The sequence below is a fragment of the Sorex araneus genome, chromosome 4, assembly GCF_027595985.1.
Source record: "Sorex araneus isolate mSorAra2 chromosome 4, mSorAra2.pri, whole genome shotgun sequence".
Lineage (NCBI taxonomy): Eukaryota > Metazoa > Chordata > Mammalia > Eulipotyphla > Soricidae > Sorex > Sorex araneus.
The window spans coordinates 81988218-82004843 of record NC_073305.1 but is presented as its reverse complement, the minus strand read 5'-3'; the positions used below and the strand labels follow the sequence as shown (position 1 = coordinate 82004843).

Here is a 16626-nt window from a genome sequence, read left to right as displayed (position 1 = left end):
AAAGGATTATCTTCTCAGTAGGGGATTGGATAAAACAGTTAATTTTTTAAGAGCACACTAACACAAGTGCTGTGCTGGGAATCTTATATGTTTTCTCTCATTTCCCCCCCCCCTCATACCACTGGTATAAGATAGTTTCTATCCATCCCACAAATTCACCCTGTCACTTGGGGCTGGAGTGATAGCACAGCGGGTAGGGCGTTTGCCTTGCACGCGGCTGACCCGGGTTCTAATCCCAGCATCCCATATGGTCCCCTGAGCACCGCCAGGAGTAATTCCTGAGTGAAGAGCCAGGAGTAACCCCTGTGCATCGCCGGGTGTGACCAAAAAAACCAAAAAAAAAAAAAAATTCACCCTGTCACCATATCATCCCGCTCAAGCTGGCACCAGTAACGTCTCCATTTTGAGAGTTGTTCTTACTGTTTTTGGCATATCAAATATGCCACGGGTAACTTGCCAGGCTCTGCCATGCGGGCGAGATACTCTTGGTAGCTTGCCGGGCTCTCCGAGAGGGGCAAAGGAATCAAACCCGAGTTGGCTGCGTGCAAGGCAAATGCCCTGCCACTGTGCTATCGATCCACAAATTAAGAAGTTAAAAGTAATATACTTACTCAACTTACCTATTGAGTAGGTAGTACTGAATTTATATGGAGTGAAGATTTGATCTTTCATCTGTTGGTTCTCCAAATCTATTGTCTTCCTACTAAACTGTAGATCAAGGCTATTTTCTTATCACCTCTCCTATCAAGGAAAAAAATGTTTTAGAGTCCTGAGTAAAGCAATCTTATGGAAAAAAAAAAATGTAAACAGCAGATGGGATTCCTGATCTCTGTAGATGGCAGAGAGCTCTAGGTGAGTGCCACTCCTCACAGATCTCTGCCTTTTGAAGGTTCTTCAGAGAGGGAAACAATTTAATAATTAAATCACACCACTACATAGTTGAGCCACAGGTATTGCATCATCAAAGGATTGGCCATTTTATTTTTCAAACCCTCCCTCCTTTATCATACCAAAGAGAAGGAAGTTTCTGGAGTTATGCTTGCCTTGCAAGCCTATTCGAATTTGATCTTATCCAAGAGGGCCATCTTTGTAGCATGTCACCATGGTGACTTGATCAAACTCATGCTTTTGCACTTAATCTTGCAATCCGTTGCTGAATGACTGGTAACCCTTCTCAGACCACAGAACAGCAAGTCCTTAGTGAGTTCTTTGGAGGAAAAACAGTTATGGACAAAATGTTTAGCCCCAATCCAGGACATGACACTTTGAGAACACACAAGATTAAACCTGTCATTGTTTGCATAACATGACTGAGGGTGTTTGAATTAAGACCTGGAAAAAGAAAATGTACTCCAGGTGTGTTAACTATTCCACGACTTGATAAGCCTTTCATGTTTGTTTCGTTCATCAAATATTTATTGAGCCAGGAAAATATCTTAAATCTCAATTAAGAAGATAGGGAGATAATTAAGAAACAGACATTGATATCCCAAGGAGCTCAGGCTATATCTAGAAACAGAGACATGAGGTTGTAACAGAGACATATGCGAGATCTAGAGGAAGCAGTTCATTCCAAATGAGGAGAGAGAATATGCAACATTAGAAAAGGGCTTTGCACTTGAGGCCTTATTGTAGGTGGGTCTTAAAGGGTAGACTTAAAGGAATTTAATAAGCAGAAGAGGAGAAATAGAAAAAAAAAAACCAACACCTAACAAAGTTTTGGAAGTATGGCAGTAACAAGGTAGTTAGGAAACACAATGTTCTAATGGGGTTACTATTAAGTATCTGGGGTTGATGGGATGAGCAGGCAGTAGGCATAGAAAACTAAGCTGAATGTGATTAGGAAAGTCTCTTTGCATCTTTTTTTTTTTGTACTTGTTTACTCACTTTTGTAGCAGTCTGGAGCATTTATCCTGAGCAGTGATGGGTAATTTTATTAGGAGTTTGAACCTCAAATTGACAATGATATGAAATCTTTGTTGAATTTTTGGAAAGGAAGGGCATGATTAGATTTGATTTTAAAAAGATAATTTTCCTAAAGGTATGAAGATGTAACTTAATGATTTTAGTGTAAGACTGAGAAGTTTAGATAAGATTTAATGGAGCAGAATTAGCAGGTTTCAGTGACATACTGAAGGGGAGGGATAACGAATAGCCAAGTTCTAATCAATACCAATGCTTTCCAGAAGGTGACAGTTTGGCTTGGCTGAAACTTATAGACACAGACCATAATTAGGCACACTGGAAGCTGGAAAATGTAGTCAATCTCTACCACCCTTACCTATCTTTTAATTTTTATTCTCCCTAGACTAACTTCCTTAAAAATAGGATCAGGGGCTGGAGAGGAGGGAGGGCGTTTGCCTTGCACACAGCCATCCTGGGTTCGATTCCCAGTCAGGGGTAATTCCTGAGTGCAGAGACAGGACTAACCCCTGTGCGTCGCCGGGTGTGACCCAAAAAGCAAAAAAAAAGGATCAGTTAACTTCTCAGTACTTCTACTGCAAACCATAGTGTCCCAAGGGGGGAAAGAGAGAGAGAGAGAGAGAGACAGAGACAGAGACAGAGACAGAGACAGAGAGACAGAGAGACAGAGAGACAGAGACAGAGAAACAGAGACAGAGATAGAGACAGACAGAGAGAGACAGAGATAGACAGAGACAGACAGAGAGAAAGAGAGACAGAGACAGAGAGACATAGAAGAAAAGTGCCTGCCATAGAGACAGACTGAAAGAAGGGTGGCAGGAGGGAAACTGGGGACATTGGTAGTGGAAAAAGTACACTGGTGGAGGGATGGGTGTTGGAACACTATATGACTGAAACCCAACCATAATCAGCTTTGTAACTGTATCTCATGGTAACTAATAAGTAATTTTTTTAAAAAGGTATACATTAAAGAAGGATCCATTCTTATTGATTCTGTAGTACCTTCATAGTGCCAAACACATAGATATTTGATACCTGTTGAAACCAGATACTTCCATGTTCACCACTTGAGCTTGACTTCTGCTGACTCCTGAACTTCCTGTACTTTCACATGTTCACACCTATTTCTAGAAAATTCCTACCATTCCTTTATAGATCAGCTCAGGCTATTGGGAATAAACCAGTCCCTACCCATGTGGTAACTCTTAGTTTCATTGTAAAAGTAGGTATTTATGTCTATTTAAAAAATCTTTTTAGAGGCTGGAGCGATAGCATGCGGCCAACCCAGATTTGATTCTAGCATCCCATATGGTCCCCTGAGCACTGCCAGGAGTAATTCATGAGTGCAGAGCCAGGAGTAACCCCTGAGCATCGCCAGATATGACCCAAAAGGCAAAAAGAAAAGTTTTTTTTAGAGAAACAAGAGAGTTTCTGTTGTTGTTTTGTGTTTTGTTTGGGGGCCACACCCAGCGGGGGGGGGAGGGGGGAGGAGGGGGTAACTCCTGGCTTTGCACTCAGAGATCACTCCTGGTGGTGCTCATGGGACCATATGGGATACTGTGATTGAACCTGGGTTGCTGCATGCAAGGCAAGCATCTATGCAAGATAAGCATCTTACCTGCTGTACTATCTTCCCTGTCCCACAAGGTAGATTTTATTGAGACTTGTTTTGAAGGATGTGAGGGAAGAGAGTGGGAGAAATATGTTCAGAAGAAAACACAGGCTCCTCCAGAGTAGAAATGATAATGTAAAGAAACATAAAGACAAGCAAGTGATATATGTGTTCAAGGTAGAATATAGGCTTGAAGAGCAAGCCAATATTTATGTTTTTAAAACCGGAAGCTTCAGGAGATGGCAGACCATATTCATGGAATATGTGAAGTCCTGTATTTGATCATTGGCATAGCAAGCACCATCCTGCTCCCCCTCTCCCCCGCCCCACAACACATACACTCAGCACTATTGAGTAAACCCTGTCAAGACACTGAAAATGAAAAATTGAAATTTGATTAGAGCTACCAGAAGTATGCAGGATAAATATAAAACAAAAAACAAAGCCCAGTGAAAGATGGTGATTTTGGTGATTTCTCCAATGACCAGGTATGTAACCAACGCTTTTGACTGAGGGAGTAAATGGGAAAAAATGGAATGATAGGAAGAGCAGAGTAACTGGAAGTAACTTATGAAGCAATTAACAGTAATTTTGAAGCTAGGAAACGAGGAGAATTGTACAGCATTGGAAGAAATAGAAAAGCCCAAGGCTAAGACGTGTGCAAAGAGATGGAGATTGAAGAGATGTTATGGGAGAATATGGCAAAACTAATCCTTATGCACTGTTGAATTTCTTTTGTTGCCTTTAAAGTAACATTTCTAAGTGATTATGCTGTATGCTGAAAATGTGACAACAAACTATTTAATAGTTGAAGAATTTTTTACAACATGAAAAGCATTCATATATTTTAATTCAAAATAATAAAGTTTTACCCCATCTAGATCAAATTATTCATATTTCATTTACATAGAGGGACATTTGAACATAGTAAATAAGACTGAGAGTTCTTCATCTCTCAAAATGCATTTTTAATATAAACTTGATGGGAACAATGCCAAAGCAGAAAATGATGAAACTTGAAAGCGATGGAGTGCAATTATAACTCTTTTATGTTTTAGGAAGAAAGATTATTGACAAAGGACACCTCTACCTTCACAGAACCCTAACCTTAAACTTTATTTTTTTAACTTTTAGAGTATACCTAATCAGAAACTATTTTGAAAAACTACAAGTTTGGATATATCAAGCTAAAATGGACTAACAAAAACCTGTTCCCCCATTTTTGAAACACCAATGCAACTTATTTTTAAAAAATTTAAGTATTGACTGTAGCACTGAAGCACTGTAGCCCCATTGTTCATCGATTTGCTCAAGCAAGCACCAGTAACATCTCCATTGTGAGACTTGTTACTGTTTTTGGCATATCAAATATGCCATGGGTAGCTTGCGAGGCTCTGCCGTGAGGGCAGGATACTCTCGGTAGCTTGTTGGGCTTTCTGAGCTGGGCGGAGGAATTGAACCTGGGTCAGCCGAGTGCAGGTAAATGCCCTACCCGCTGTGCTATCGACTGGAGATAAATATTGACTAGTCTTCTGAAAAAATTTTTGAGGTGGGTATCACACCTGGTGATGCTCAAGGAGCCATGTGATGTGTGGAATGAAACCATAAGCCCCCACGTGCAAAGCATGCACTGCAGTCCTATGAGCCATAGTCCTGGCTCTTGGTTAGATTATTACATTTTTCTTTCTAAAAGATTTGTATTTTTATGAAGCTGTTCACAATGATGGATTACATTCAATATTTTAACACCAGTTCCACCACATTACACCTTTCCACCACCATTATTTTGCATTTTCCCACCACCACTCAAGCCTGCCCTAAGGCAGATGCTTGATAATTTATTTTGTATTGCTTTTTTTTTTTCTTTTTCGGTCACACCCTGCGATGCACTGGGGTCACTCCTGGCTCTGCACTGAGGAATTACCCCTGGCAGTGGTCAGGGGACCATATGGGATGCTGGAAATTGAACCCGGATTGGCTGCATGCAAGGCAAACGCCCTACCTACTGTACTATGACTCCAGCCCCTTGTATTGTATCATATGAATAGCATGAGATGTTGAGGTTTGCGCAGCCTCGAAGCTGCGCTCTTGGAATTCTAAAATTTTAGATAAGTAGGGTCCGGAGAGACCTCTGCATCGAGCTGCTCAGTCCCGAGATTAATTTATGAGTCTCGAGATCACGGCCATTAATGTGCCATTTAAATGGCACCCAGAGGCAGGTTCATGGGCGTGGCAGCCAGGATCTTGTAGGGGCGGGGAGATGGGAAGGACCAGTCCATCCCCTATCCCTGGAGGCCTGAAGTTTGCAGTCACTGGTCCTGCGTACCTGGACTTATCACTGGGTTCTGGAAGTTTGCAGCTACCAGGATTCATGCAGGGCAAGTGGAGGAACAATGCCTGCTCCTGTCTGACGCACCCCAGTGAAATTGGCCTGGAGCAAGGTCCGGAGGCATGTCTGCAGCAAGCCCTCAGTTCCAAGATTCATTGGTGAGTCGATTATTACATTTTTCAAGGAAAAATTGAGACTGTTATGGATGGAAGTAGCATATATCCCTTAATTCCACAGAACTCCTGGAAATAGAGAGATTCAATCCCAAATATTACTATTCTCTCTTCCAAACTCTGTATCTATTGATAATATTTTCTGCTTTGAATTTCATTAGATATCTAAATCTTAGGGCTCTTTCCTTGGTAACACTTATGGAAATCCTTTCCTTTATTGACATAGAATAGATGGGGATTAATCCTTCTTCAATTTTTTAGCTTCTCTTAAAAATGTGCACAGAGCAAAGGCCAAAGCATGCTATTTAATCCGTAAGAAAATGGACAATGGCAGCTCTGCTTTGGTTGGTGACTTTCAGGAGTAAAGGGTTTTAAAGCAGACAATTGGAAAGATGGGCTTATCTTGAAAAAGTAGGGACTCAGGAAAGCAAGAAAAAGACCAGTGCCATAGGATTTTAATCAAACTAAGTGGTGTGGGCCTAATTGCAATATCGCAGATCACATATCAATTTCTAGATAGTAGATATGAAAATGCTAACCCTGGTCAGGAATCTGTCTACCTGCCTCCAGGGTGGGAGGAGAGGGAGAGGGAAAGAGAGAGAGAAAGAGAAAGGGAGAGACTGAGACAGAGACAGAGACACAGAGACAGAGACAGACAGAGACAGATAGAGACCATGACAGAGAGATAGAGAGACAGAGACAGAAACAGAGAGACAGAGAGAGACTGAGACAGACAGAGACTGAGAGAGAGAAGGAAAGACAGACAGACAGGAAAGAGACAGAGGGAGGGGATGCTGATCCTGTCTCACCAGGCTTCTGTGGGAGATGCCAATCATCTGAGAGAATGCTCTGATTGTCTTCTACAGTAGCAGGCTACCTCCCTTTCACCCACCCACCATACACAGCAAGCAGAAGTTAAAAACACTTTACACCTATTTTTTGGAAAAAGTACTTTTTAATCTGTGAGAATCTAATTGAAAACTCTGAGTGCTTTTATTAGGAAGATGCAGCTGCTGACATATTCCAAGTTTCAAAGGACATCAGCATCTGGGGACCAAACCGGAGGGACACTAGGTTTGGAATTGTAGCTTGGATTTCCCTTACTAAACAATAGTTCAAAAATTCCTGAACTTTGTTCTATAAACAATCATCTGGGGAACGAGAGAGAGAGAGAGAGAGAGAGAGAGAGAGAGAGAGAGAGAGAGAGAGAGAGAGAGAGAAGAGAGAGAGAGAGAGAGAGAGAGAGAAGGAAGAAAGAAGGAAGGAAGGAAGGAAGGAAGGAAGGAAGGAAGGAAGGAAGGAAGGAAGGAAGGAAGGAAGGAAGGAAGGAAGGAAGGAAGGAAGGAAGGAAGGAAGGAAGGAAGGAAGGAAGGAAGGACTCACATCCTTTCCGAATTAAATCAGACTCTCTGGGTGTGTGATTCCAATATCAATACAGATGTTCTAAATTCTACAGGTGATTCGAGAGCGCAGTCAAGCTACGTAGAAGCCACTGCCTAAGCCTCCTTTTTGGCACGCAGTGGACCTAAGCCCTCCTTAGGTCTCTGACCGTTCCCAACCAGGTGTCACAAACGGCAGAAAGGAGTCTGGCGTCAAAACAAGACATTTAAAATCGTGTCAGGAAAAAAAATGAAAGCAGGAAAATTTGGGGCGCGCGTGCCGTGGCCGGTGGGAGCAGCCGCTGCAATGTCCCGGGCGGCCGCCCAGGGGCGCCGTCGTTCTCCGGGCGCCTTCCCCTCGCACAAAGAGCCCGGCCTCCTCCGGGTGACATCACAAAGGGCCGATCCCCCGCCCCCCGGGCGCCACCACGTGTGTCCCCGCGCCCGGCGTGCAGCAGACTCAGTCTCTCGCCGGCCGCTCAGGGCAGCGGAGGCAGGCTGGCCGGCCGTGGCTTCGCGATGGGCAGTTGTCCCCTCGCTCCCCCGCGCGCAGCCCGCCGGCCCGCTTCTCCGCAGCCACCGTCGGAGGCGAGCACCGGGAGGCGCTGGGCGCCGCCGCGGCTGCCCTTCCCGGCCCGGGCGGCCGCGCGGCTGGGCAGGTGCTGAGCGCCCGCGGAGCCGTCCTCGCCGCCTCGCTCGTCGGCCCGGCCGGCCGGCCGCCGCCGTGCCCATGGGCCGCTGGAGCTAGATGGGCGCCCGGCGGCGCGGGGCAGCAGCAGCCGCCTATTGCCGCGGCCGCGGGGCCGCCCGGCTGCAGCCATGGGGACCCCCGCGAGGAGCCGCGCCGCGCTCGCGTCCTGCAGCCCAGTCGCCCGAGCCGCGCTCATCGCGGGCTCCCTTCTCCTGGTGAGCTCCCGGGGTGGGCGGGTGGGGGGCGGCGGTGACGCGGGAGCGGTCCCAGCCACACGATCACACGGGGATTTATTTTTTGAAAGCGCTGCTCCCGGCGCGGGGGTCGGGCCGGGATGGGAAGTTGTCTGGGAAGGAGCCGCCCCCCACCGAGGGCTCCTTGCCGCTCCGGGAGGGCGCGGCGGCCTCAGCCCGGCCCCGGCAGGAAGGTGAATTGTTTCCTTGGCCGTCTGCCTTCGCGCCGGAGACGGTCCCCCGAGGGAGCCCCCCGGGCCTGCCTGCGCCCTTCTGGGCTGTTTTTCCTCCGGCGCGCCCCGCCTGGTGCCCTGGTCCCCTTCCCGACCCCCGCGCGGCTCTGCGCTTTGTTGCAGCTGCAGCGTCACGTCGGGATGCTGCTACCGCAGTGGCAGAGCCGGTCGGTGCGCGCCCGATCCTGGCATCTCCGCGCAGGGTGCGAGCGAGTCGCCCCTCCCCGTCCTCTCCTTGCCCCTTTGAGCCCGGTGGCATCTCAGGTTCTGCACGCCCCAGACCCACTCGCAGGCACCACCGAAGCTGCGCGCTGGCACTTAAGCTGGGCGTGGGGGAAGGGGTGGGAGCTCATCCAGGAAGATGAATTTTGCCCCCCTCGCGCCCACCCGGCGTTTACCTGCCGCCGGACTGCTGATCTCGCTGGGTGGGGCAGGTGCTTTCAGCGCCCCCTCGACTGGATTCAGCTCTAGGGCGGAGTCCTCTATCGAGTCCTCCATCACTTACCTGTTCGGAGCCTGAAACCACCCTTGACCCAAAACTTCCACCCAACTTCCCCAGAACCCCTTTTCACCTTCTTCTCAATGCCTGGCCGGGAGGAGGTGGGAGTCGGGTGAAGAAAATTTCTTGGACAGCCAACGCGGAGCGGAAGCTCCCCAAGCCTTTTTGTCTCCACTGGGAGCGATGGCGATTCTGAGCTAAAAGCCAAACAAAAACAAAACCCAAGAACCTATTTGCATGGTCGGTCTGTGTGCAGGAGAGAGGCAGACCGTCTGCCTCTTGCTGTCTTCTACCCAGAAGGGCTCCTTGCATGGCCTGCCTAAAGATCTGTTTAGATCCCAGAGCATTGCAGTTGCTATGGACCTGGAATTCATCTTACAGACACTCTGGTTCCCACTGTGAGTGTGTATTTTAAGGAGAAGAGAGAAACTAAAGAAAAGTTTGGTGCCGTTAGCATGTATAATGAGGCAAGCCCTAGTGTCCCTTCAGAGACTCTTTCTGCCCATTTATAGTAACAGCGAAGAAAGGGTTTGTATCACTGAAACAAGTGGAGCAGCAGGGGTCTCTCAGCTGGGAACCAGGAGTGACAGTTTTTTGGGAAAGAAGCCCTTTGGAGTCTGGGAGCATTGATCCTATGATCGATGAAGGTGCATATAACCTTGAACTTCTTTCTCACTTAGATTATCTAACCCATTTCCTGCCTACTGGGACCCTCTGTGTATTTAGATAGTTAGAATCATTGGATCCACTTCTAGGTGAATTTTTTTTTTTTGAGCCACACCCAGCTGTGCTCAGGGTTTGCTTCTGGCTCTGAGCTCAGGGATCACTCCTGGTGGGCTCAGAGAATCCTATGGGGTACTGGAGATTGCCTGGAAACGAACCCAGGTTGGATGCATGCAAGGCAAGTGTACCATCTCCCACATGAAATTGTCAGTCAGTGCAGTATTTGATTTATGTGGTCTTCTCCCTTTTCACAGAGACTGCACTTGAAGTAAGAAGATCTCAGTGTCTTCTAAGTGTAGGTTGCTTAAATCTGTTCGTAGTCCAGTCCTCTTCTCTGAAACCATTGAACTCTGGATTTGCAACTAATGAGAATATAAGTTTGACTTTTATAAGAAATATGTTGAGCTTAGAAGCCATTTTAAGGTGTTTTCCATCACAGGAATCCTTTTTTCCTAGTAACTGTGTTAGAAAGCTTCCACCTACAGTCATGGACTGGCCTGAGGTTAACCCTGTCATTGGAAAGGGAGGCTGAGAGGGAGATGCAGGGGTCCCCAGGGGCATACTATAACCCCCACCCCCCCAGCCCCCAGAGTAGGGAGGCAGTGTCTTTCATTTTCCCCATCCCTACTCTGTAAGCCCCAGACCTCAGGACAGGTGCTGTCAAAGTGTAGAATAATGATCTCATGACAGTCCTGGAAGGATTACTTAATCTCACTGAGATTTTTGGTTGTGTGAAATTGAGAGAGCCTGGAGTTTATGTAAATATGTTACAGTATTCAGTATACTGCTTGGGCATGCGGGGAGGTTAGTGACCGATCAAATATTGCAGTTCATTGGAAAAATAATAAACCCAAGGGAATGACCAGTTTATCATGACCTTTGAGTACCTACCTTTTTGTGTAGTAGCATTTGTTATTGTCATCCTTTTGGATGCTTCTCTTAATTATGACAAGCTAACTGTATAAGAGAGAACTTTATGACATATAATGTGATATATGTCTGTGTGTGGGGGGCACTTTGGGGCCCAAACCTGGTGGTGCTCAGGGCTGACTCCTGGCTCTGTGCTCAGGTACCACTCCTGGCAGTGTTGGCGGGACCACATGTGGTACTGGGGATTGAACTTGGGTTGGTCACATGCAAGCCTAGCACCTATCTATCTCTGTACTATCTCTGGCCTCTGTGTAATGTATATTATATAACACGATTCCATATAATGTATCATGTGATTATAAATGTTTTATAAATATAAGTTATTATGTACTAGTACGTCATTTTCATCTGTGAAGCAAGTGGGGTAATCTTCATTTTGCAGACGAGGATATGCAGGCTGCAGGACTTCACTGGTCTGTGCTAGGCCCCTAGAGCTTGGGGCTGGTCACCCCTCCGCTCCTGCCCTCCCTCCTGTGCCACTGCCGTATTGCCAGTTTCACAACTCCAAATTACAAGATGATGAAATGTAACAACAGAGAAGGCTCATAGGGGGAAAGTGAAGCCTGGCTGTTTAGCTTGTTGCAAAGCCTCCCTGAGCATTTCATGAGCACCTTCAAAAAAGCAGGGTTCACTCTCCTTGCCCTCCTGTGACGGGTGACTTCAGGCATCTGCCTGATATTGGAAAGTCAGCTGCAAAACAAAAGACGAAACGTGTTCTGGGCCCAGAGTCTGGAGATAAGATAAGCGAGATGCTTAGGTTGTGTTCAGGAATGCCTTAGAAGGGCTTGCCCGGGAGGGTGCAGCATGTGCAGGGCTGACCCTGGCCCTCAGGGAGCTTGCTCGGATTGGACATGTTGTCAGCACGGCAGAGCTGTAGTTGATAAAGGAAGCACTGGCGGAAGTTGGGGGAACTGCCCTTCTGCAACGATCATGAAATACAGGGAGCGGGACAGGAGTTCCAAGCTCAACTGTGGGCAAGGCTACCAAGACGAGTATTAATGGTCATCACTGTTCTTATCACTGGATGTCTAGCTTGGTGTCAGCTCCTACCTTTTGCTTTTCTTTCTCTCTTTATTATTAATTTATTTTTTTAAATCGAATCACTGTGAGATAGAGTTACAAAACTGTTCATGGTTGGGTTTCAGTCATACAATATTCCAACAAACTCCAAACCTCCACCAGTGTACATTTACCACCATCTTTGTCCCCAGTTTCCCTCCTGTCACCCTCCAGCCTGTTGATGGCAGGAGGATGCAGCACTTCCCTTCTCTGCCTCTCTTTCTCTGTTTCTCTGTCTCTCTCTCTGTCTCTGACTCTCTCTTCCTCACTGCTACTGGGAGGCACATCTTATCCAGACTGATCATTTCCAACTATCATGGACATAATGATTCCTTCTCTATCCCAACTGCCTTCTTCCCCGGCACTTGAGGCAAACTGTGGACCAAACTGTGGACCAATTCTCCAGGCCCTTGTTTTAACTGTCCTTGGATATTAGTCTCATATTTGCCTGTTGCTTTTCAAAGTGAAGGACCAGTCGTCTTGGCCCTGAGCATTCTGGATATTTGTGTAGGCGGGCTGAGGTCCTGAGGGTTGGTGGCAAGTTTATGTAAAATTTGTATTAGAGCTGATTATACATTCCAAAGACCTTCTCCTTTCTCTATACTTGATACCACTATTTTTGAGCTTGAATACTGGAGCAGAAAACTGGAGGGAGAACAACCAACTTGCAAACCAATGAAAAGTCTGCATGTTCTCATCTATTTTATTTTATTAATTAATTTATTTTTTGGCTTTTTGGGTCACATCTAAAAGGCGATGCACAGGGGTTACTCCTGGCTCTGCACTTAGAAATTACTCCTGATGGTGCTCGGGGGACCACATGGGGTGCTGGGAATCGAACCAGGGTTGGCCACGTGCAAGGCAAATGCCCTACCCATTGTACTATTGCTCCAGCCCCCGTCTAAAAAAAATGTCAACTTGGGATGATTATGTTCCATGTTAAATAACTTTAGTGCTTAGGAGATAGCTCAAAGGGCTGGAGAATATACTTTGCATATGGGAGAACCAAGTGCTATCCCTGGCGCTGCATGGTTCCTTGAGTGCCACCTGGAGTGACCTCCAAGTTCTATGCTGGAAATTAGTTATACCTGAGCACCAGCAAATGTGCCCCCCCCAAAAAAAAATTGAAAATAGATTATATCGAGGGGCAGGGGAAATAGCTTATAGGACTTGAGTACTTGATTTGCATGCTTGAACACTGGACTTGATCTCCAGCATCACTTGATCTCCTAAGCACCACGGAGTGAACCCCAAGCTGGATGCAGACTCCAAGGATCCCTGGCTATGGCCAAAAAAAAAAACAACCAATATTTTTGTGCATGTGCTTCATTGAGCAACTACTGTGAGACACTGTCATAGGTAGTGGAATTTGAATTTAGGTCCTGGCATGCAAGCACAATTTTTATGGTGTATGAAATATACAACAAGTCTCACAATGGAGATGTTACTGGTGCCTGCTCAAGCAAATCGATGAACAATGGGACGACAGTGCTGTGAAATATACATGGCAAATAAAAAATGTACATTGCCTGTAGGGTTGATTTGGTTTCACTTGCTCCTATGCAATCAGTTGATGAATGTATGCGAAGCAATGAACAAAATGTGAATGACATTAAAATCTTCAGAATACATGAAGTAACTTAGCCTGAAAATTAAAGAAATCTCATATCGCAGAATACATTAGTCTTGATGGGAGAACTGACATAATCAGAAGGATGAGAACGTACAGTTCTACTGGAATGCTGAATTCCTGAGTGTCAAAATGTAAAGCATGGAGTTGAGCTAGCTTATGTTGAATTTGCTTCACAGTCCAAATAAAATGCGCAAACAAACCAAATTATCAAGTACAAAATTCCTTGTAATCAAAATGCATACTACTGTAAATTGAGAAAAGAACTTGAGATGAAGTAGGCATAGATCTATCAATGGGCTAAATTATATATCTGAGCATGGTTAATTCGGACCTAGTCAGTCCAACCACATAGAACAGAATAGGGTCAGTTAATGCCATAGGTACCAGGAAGTGTAGCTTGCAGAAGGCGCCACTCCTGCAGGTCTGCTCTTTAGTTTAGGGGCTGGTGGGCAGGAGCCCAGCTTGACTCTTTCAGGTGGTCTTGTACTTGTGGCTTTGCAGATTAGAAAGTGAGACATCACGCTTTGACTTTACACTTGGCTCCATTTGTGAAGATATGAGAGGTGAAGCCTCTGGAGACACCGTAGCCAAGATATGGAGTGGTTCTGAACACAATTGGCTTTTTGTAAAGCCTGGAAACTCTAATCAGCTTAAGTAAACTTATATATTTTTGTTGTTGACCAGAAATGATCAGATGGACCGTTGGACTGCTCTGTAGCCAGCACAGTCGAGTGACTTTTCATTGTGTAAATGGCATTGCTCTGTTCCAGTAATACTCTACTGACCCTCTTTCCCAGGCCAACCTGCAATTCCCCTGATGCCAGCTTGCCAGCAACTTCCTAGCACACTCAATTGCTTTTTAAATTTCTTTTTTTCCCATCACAAGAAGAGCCCTGCGTACCTCCTAGCCATTGGACATGTGTCCTGCGACCATCTGGAGCAGCCTCAAATTGACCCCACCAGAGCAGAGGTGTCTGTCAGATAGAATGAAGCCAAAACTAAAATAGGAGTCAATTTGGTGCTCAGAATTGGTGCCCCATTTAGAGTTCATCACTTAGCAGGGCACTAGGCAGTGGCAGCTGCTCACTGTTCATTCTTTAGGAAGAGGGGCAAGATCCTGAATAAATACTGATGTGGCTCAGTGTTTGTCTTTGTCAAATACTAAACATCAAACAAATCCAACATTGGCGTGTCTGCTGCCACCTGGCTTTCCTAGCACCTCCTGTTTGCAGCCCAGGCAAGGCACCAGAGGTGCTTAAGCACAGGCTACAACCTGGAGACACCTGGCAGATGTCAGGGGCATGGCCTGGGCTTGGGGCTGTGAAGTGGGGGCGAGGGATCGGGGGGCGAGCTGAGAGTTAGATTATGGATTCGCAGCAGTGTTGTTCTCCCTCATCCAGAGGGCTTGCCAGAGTTCACCAGGCATGGTTCCTGCTCCCTGGATTTTGGCTGTCTGGATTGCTTCCCCTGCCTTCCACCAGTTCCGTCACACCGAGTTGTTTGCAAGTCTGTTTTAGAAGTTTAACGGATTTCAGAGAGAGGGGAGGAGTGAGTTCATGAAACCAGGAATCCATTGAGAGCAGGCAGGGATTCTAAAAGAATCTGGTCAGCAACCGAGGAACGGAAAGAGAAAAGGTGATATGGGCTGGAGAGAAGATAGTCCCAGGGGTTAAGGCGCTTGCATTGCATGTGGTCGACCCTCGGTTAATTCCTGCCACTGCATATAGTCTCCAAAGAACTGCCAGGAGTGACCCCTGAGTACAGAGCCAGGAGTGAGCCTTGAGCACTGCTAGGTGTGGCTCCAAAACTAAAAGGTGGGGGGAAGAGAAGCAGTGGAATCTATGCACTATGAAATACTATTCAGCTATGAGAAATACTATTCAGCTATGTTGCAGTTAGCAAAACTGGTGAGTTAAACATTATGCCAAGTGAAGTGAGTCAGAAAATAAATGGTAAATGCCAGATGATCTTGCTCATGTGCAGAATATGGAAAAAAAAAAAAAGCAAAGAAAGGGATTAGACAATCCACAATGCAAACAGACCTGAGACCTGGATCGATAGAAATGGGAACTGAGGGAGTTAGGAAGTGGGAGGGAAAAGGTTCCTAGGATTACGATAGAGGGATCTTAACTCTGATGGAAGGGTTGGTAGGATTGGTGTATTAGCTCTGAAGCTATAAAAGGACTTTATTTTTATTTATTTATTTTGCTTTTTGGGTCACACCCAGTGATGCACAGGGGTTACTCCTGGTTCATCCACTCAGGAATTACTCCTGGTGGTGCGCGGGAGGCGGGGGGGGGGGGCATATGGGATGCTGGGAATCGAACCCGGGTCGGCCTCGTGCAAGGCAAATGCCTAACTCGCTGTGCTGTCACTCCAGTCCCTAAAATGACTTTAATCTCCCATATACATTATGATACTTTAATGAAAACTTGAATTAGAAACTTAATTATTAAAAATAATTCCCAAAGTGCTGGGAATAGTCTCAATGGATGGAAATACAAATCTGTTAGTATTAACTGTTACTATTGTTACTGTACCTATTTACTGGAGATTTATGTTGAGTGCGTTCTACAGGTGCGCTTAGTCTTCTAAGTCCATGAAGAAGTGGCATTAACCCATTTTACAGATGAGGGAGTGAGGGTCACAGGAAATTCTATTGAAACAACTGGCAATGACTAGAGAAGATTCACTTGTGGGTCAGTGTAGCTTCATACATACTGCACCTTCTGTGGAGTGTGGGCAGGGCGTGAGAGACCTTAACTTACCAGGATTTTGTTTCCTGTTAAGTTATCCAAGAGTTGAGCTTTTTCTTTCCATCAGGTGAGTGTTTCTGTTCCATGATGATACTTGGAAGTTTGGCCAAAAGACTGATTTTAAAGTAAGATTGCGGGGGGGGGGGGGGGAGTGTGAGAAGGGGATGGGGAGGGTGAGTCATTGGCACACATTTTCCTATGGTAAGACTCAGCCGAGCAGTGGTGCCACGGTTAAGATGGAAAGATACTCTCACAAATTGAAAGTGTTATAAATAGGGAATGGATGCTTTGCTTTCCTGCTGCTTGGATCATTTTGAAAAATATTTGCTTAGTGAGTAACAGTGGGACAGGGGTTTTGCTTAGCCATGTAGTTTCAACTCATTTATCTTTAGAACTTGAGCAGCTTTCAAAGGTTTTCTTTGCTGCCAGCCAGATTATCATATAGGATGAGTG

The 16626-nt window shown here is 45.9% G+C and overlaps 1 protein-coding gene and 1 long non-coding RNA gene across 2 annotated transcripts in view; one reads left to right on the top strand and one right to left on the bottom strand.

Moving 5' to 3' along the window:
* Window positions 1-9476, bottom strand: part of LOC129404198 (uncharacterized) — a 49546-nt gene extending 40070 nt beyond the window's left edge. Inside the window, exons 1-2 of the long non-coding RNA XR_008629760.1 lie at window positions 9146-9476; window positions 621-741 (exon numbers count right to left, since the gene is read on the bottom strand). This is a non-coding gene — a long non-coding RNA (uncharacterized LOC129404198). The remainder of the gene's footprint in view (window positions 1-620; window positions 742-9145) is intronic.
* The window catches only part of TNFRSF21 (TNF receptor superfamily member 21), an 81607-nt gene continuing 72846 nt past the window's right edge, over window positions 7866-16626 (top strand). Inside the window, exon 1 of the mRNA XM_055134899.1 lies at window positions 7866-8322. Within this exon, the coding sequence (XP_054990874.1) occupies window positions 8236-8322 (87 nt within the window). The 5' untranslated portion in view covers window positions 7866-8235. The remainder of the gene's footprint in view (window positions 8323-16626) is intronic.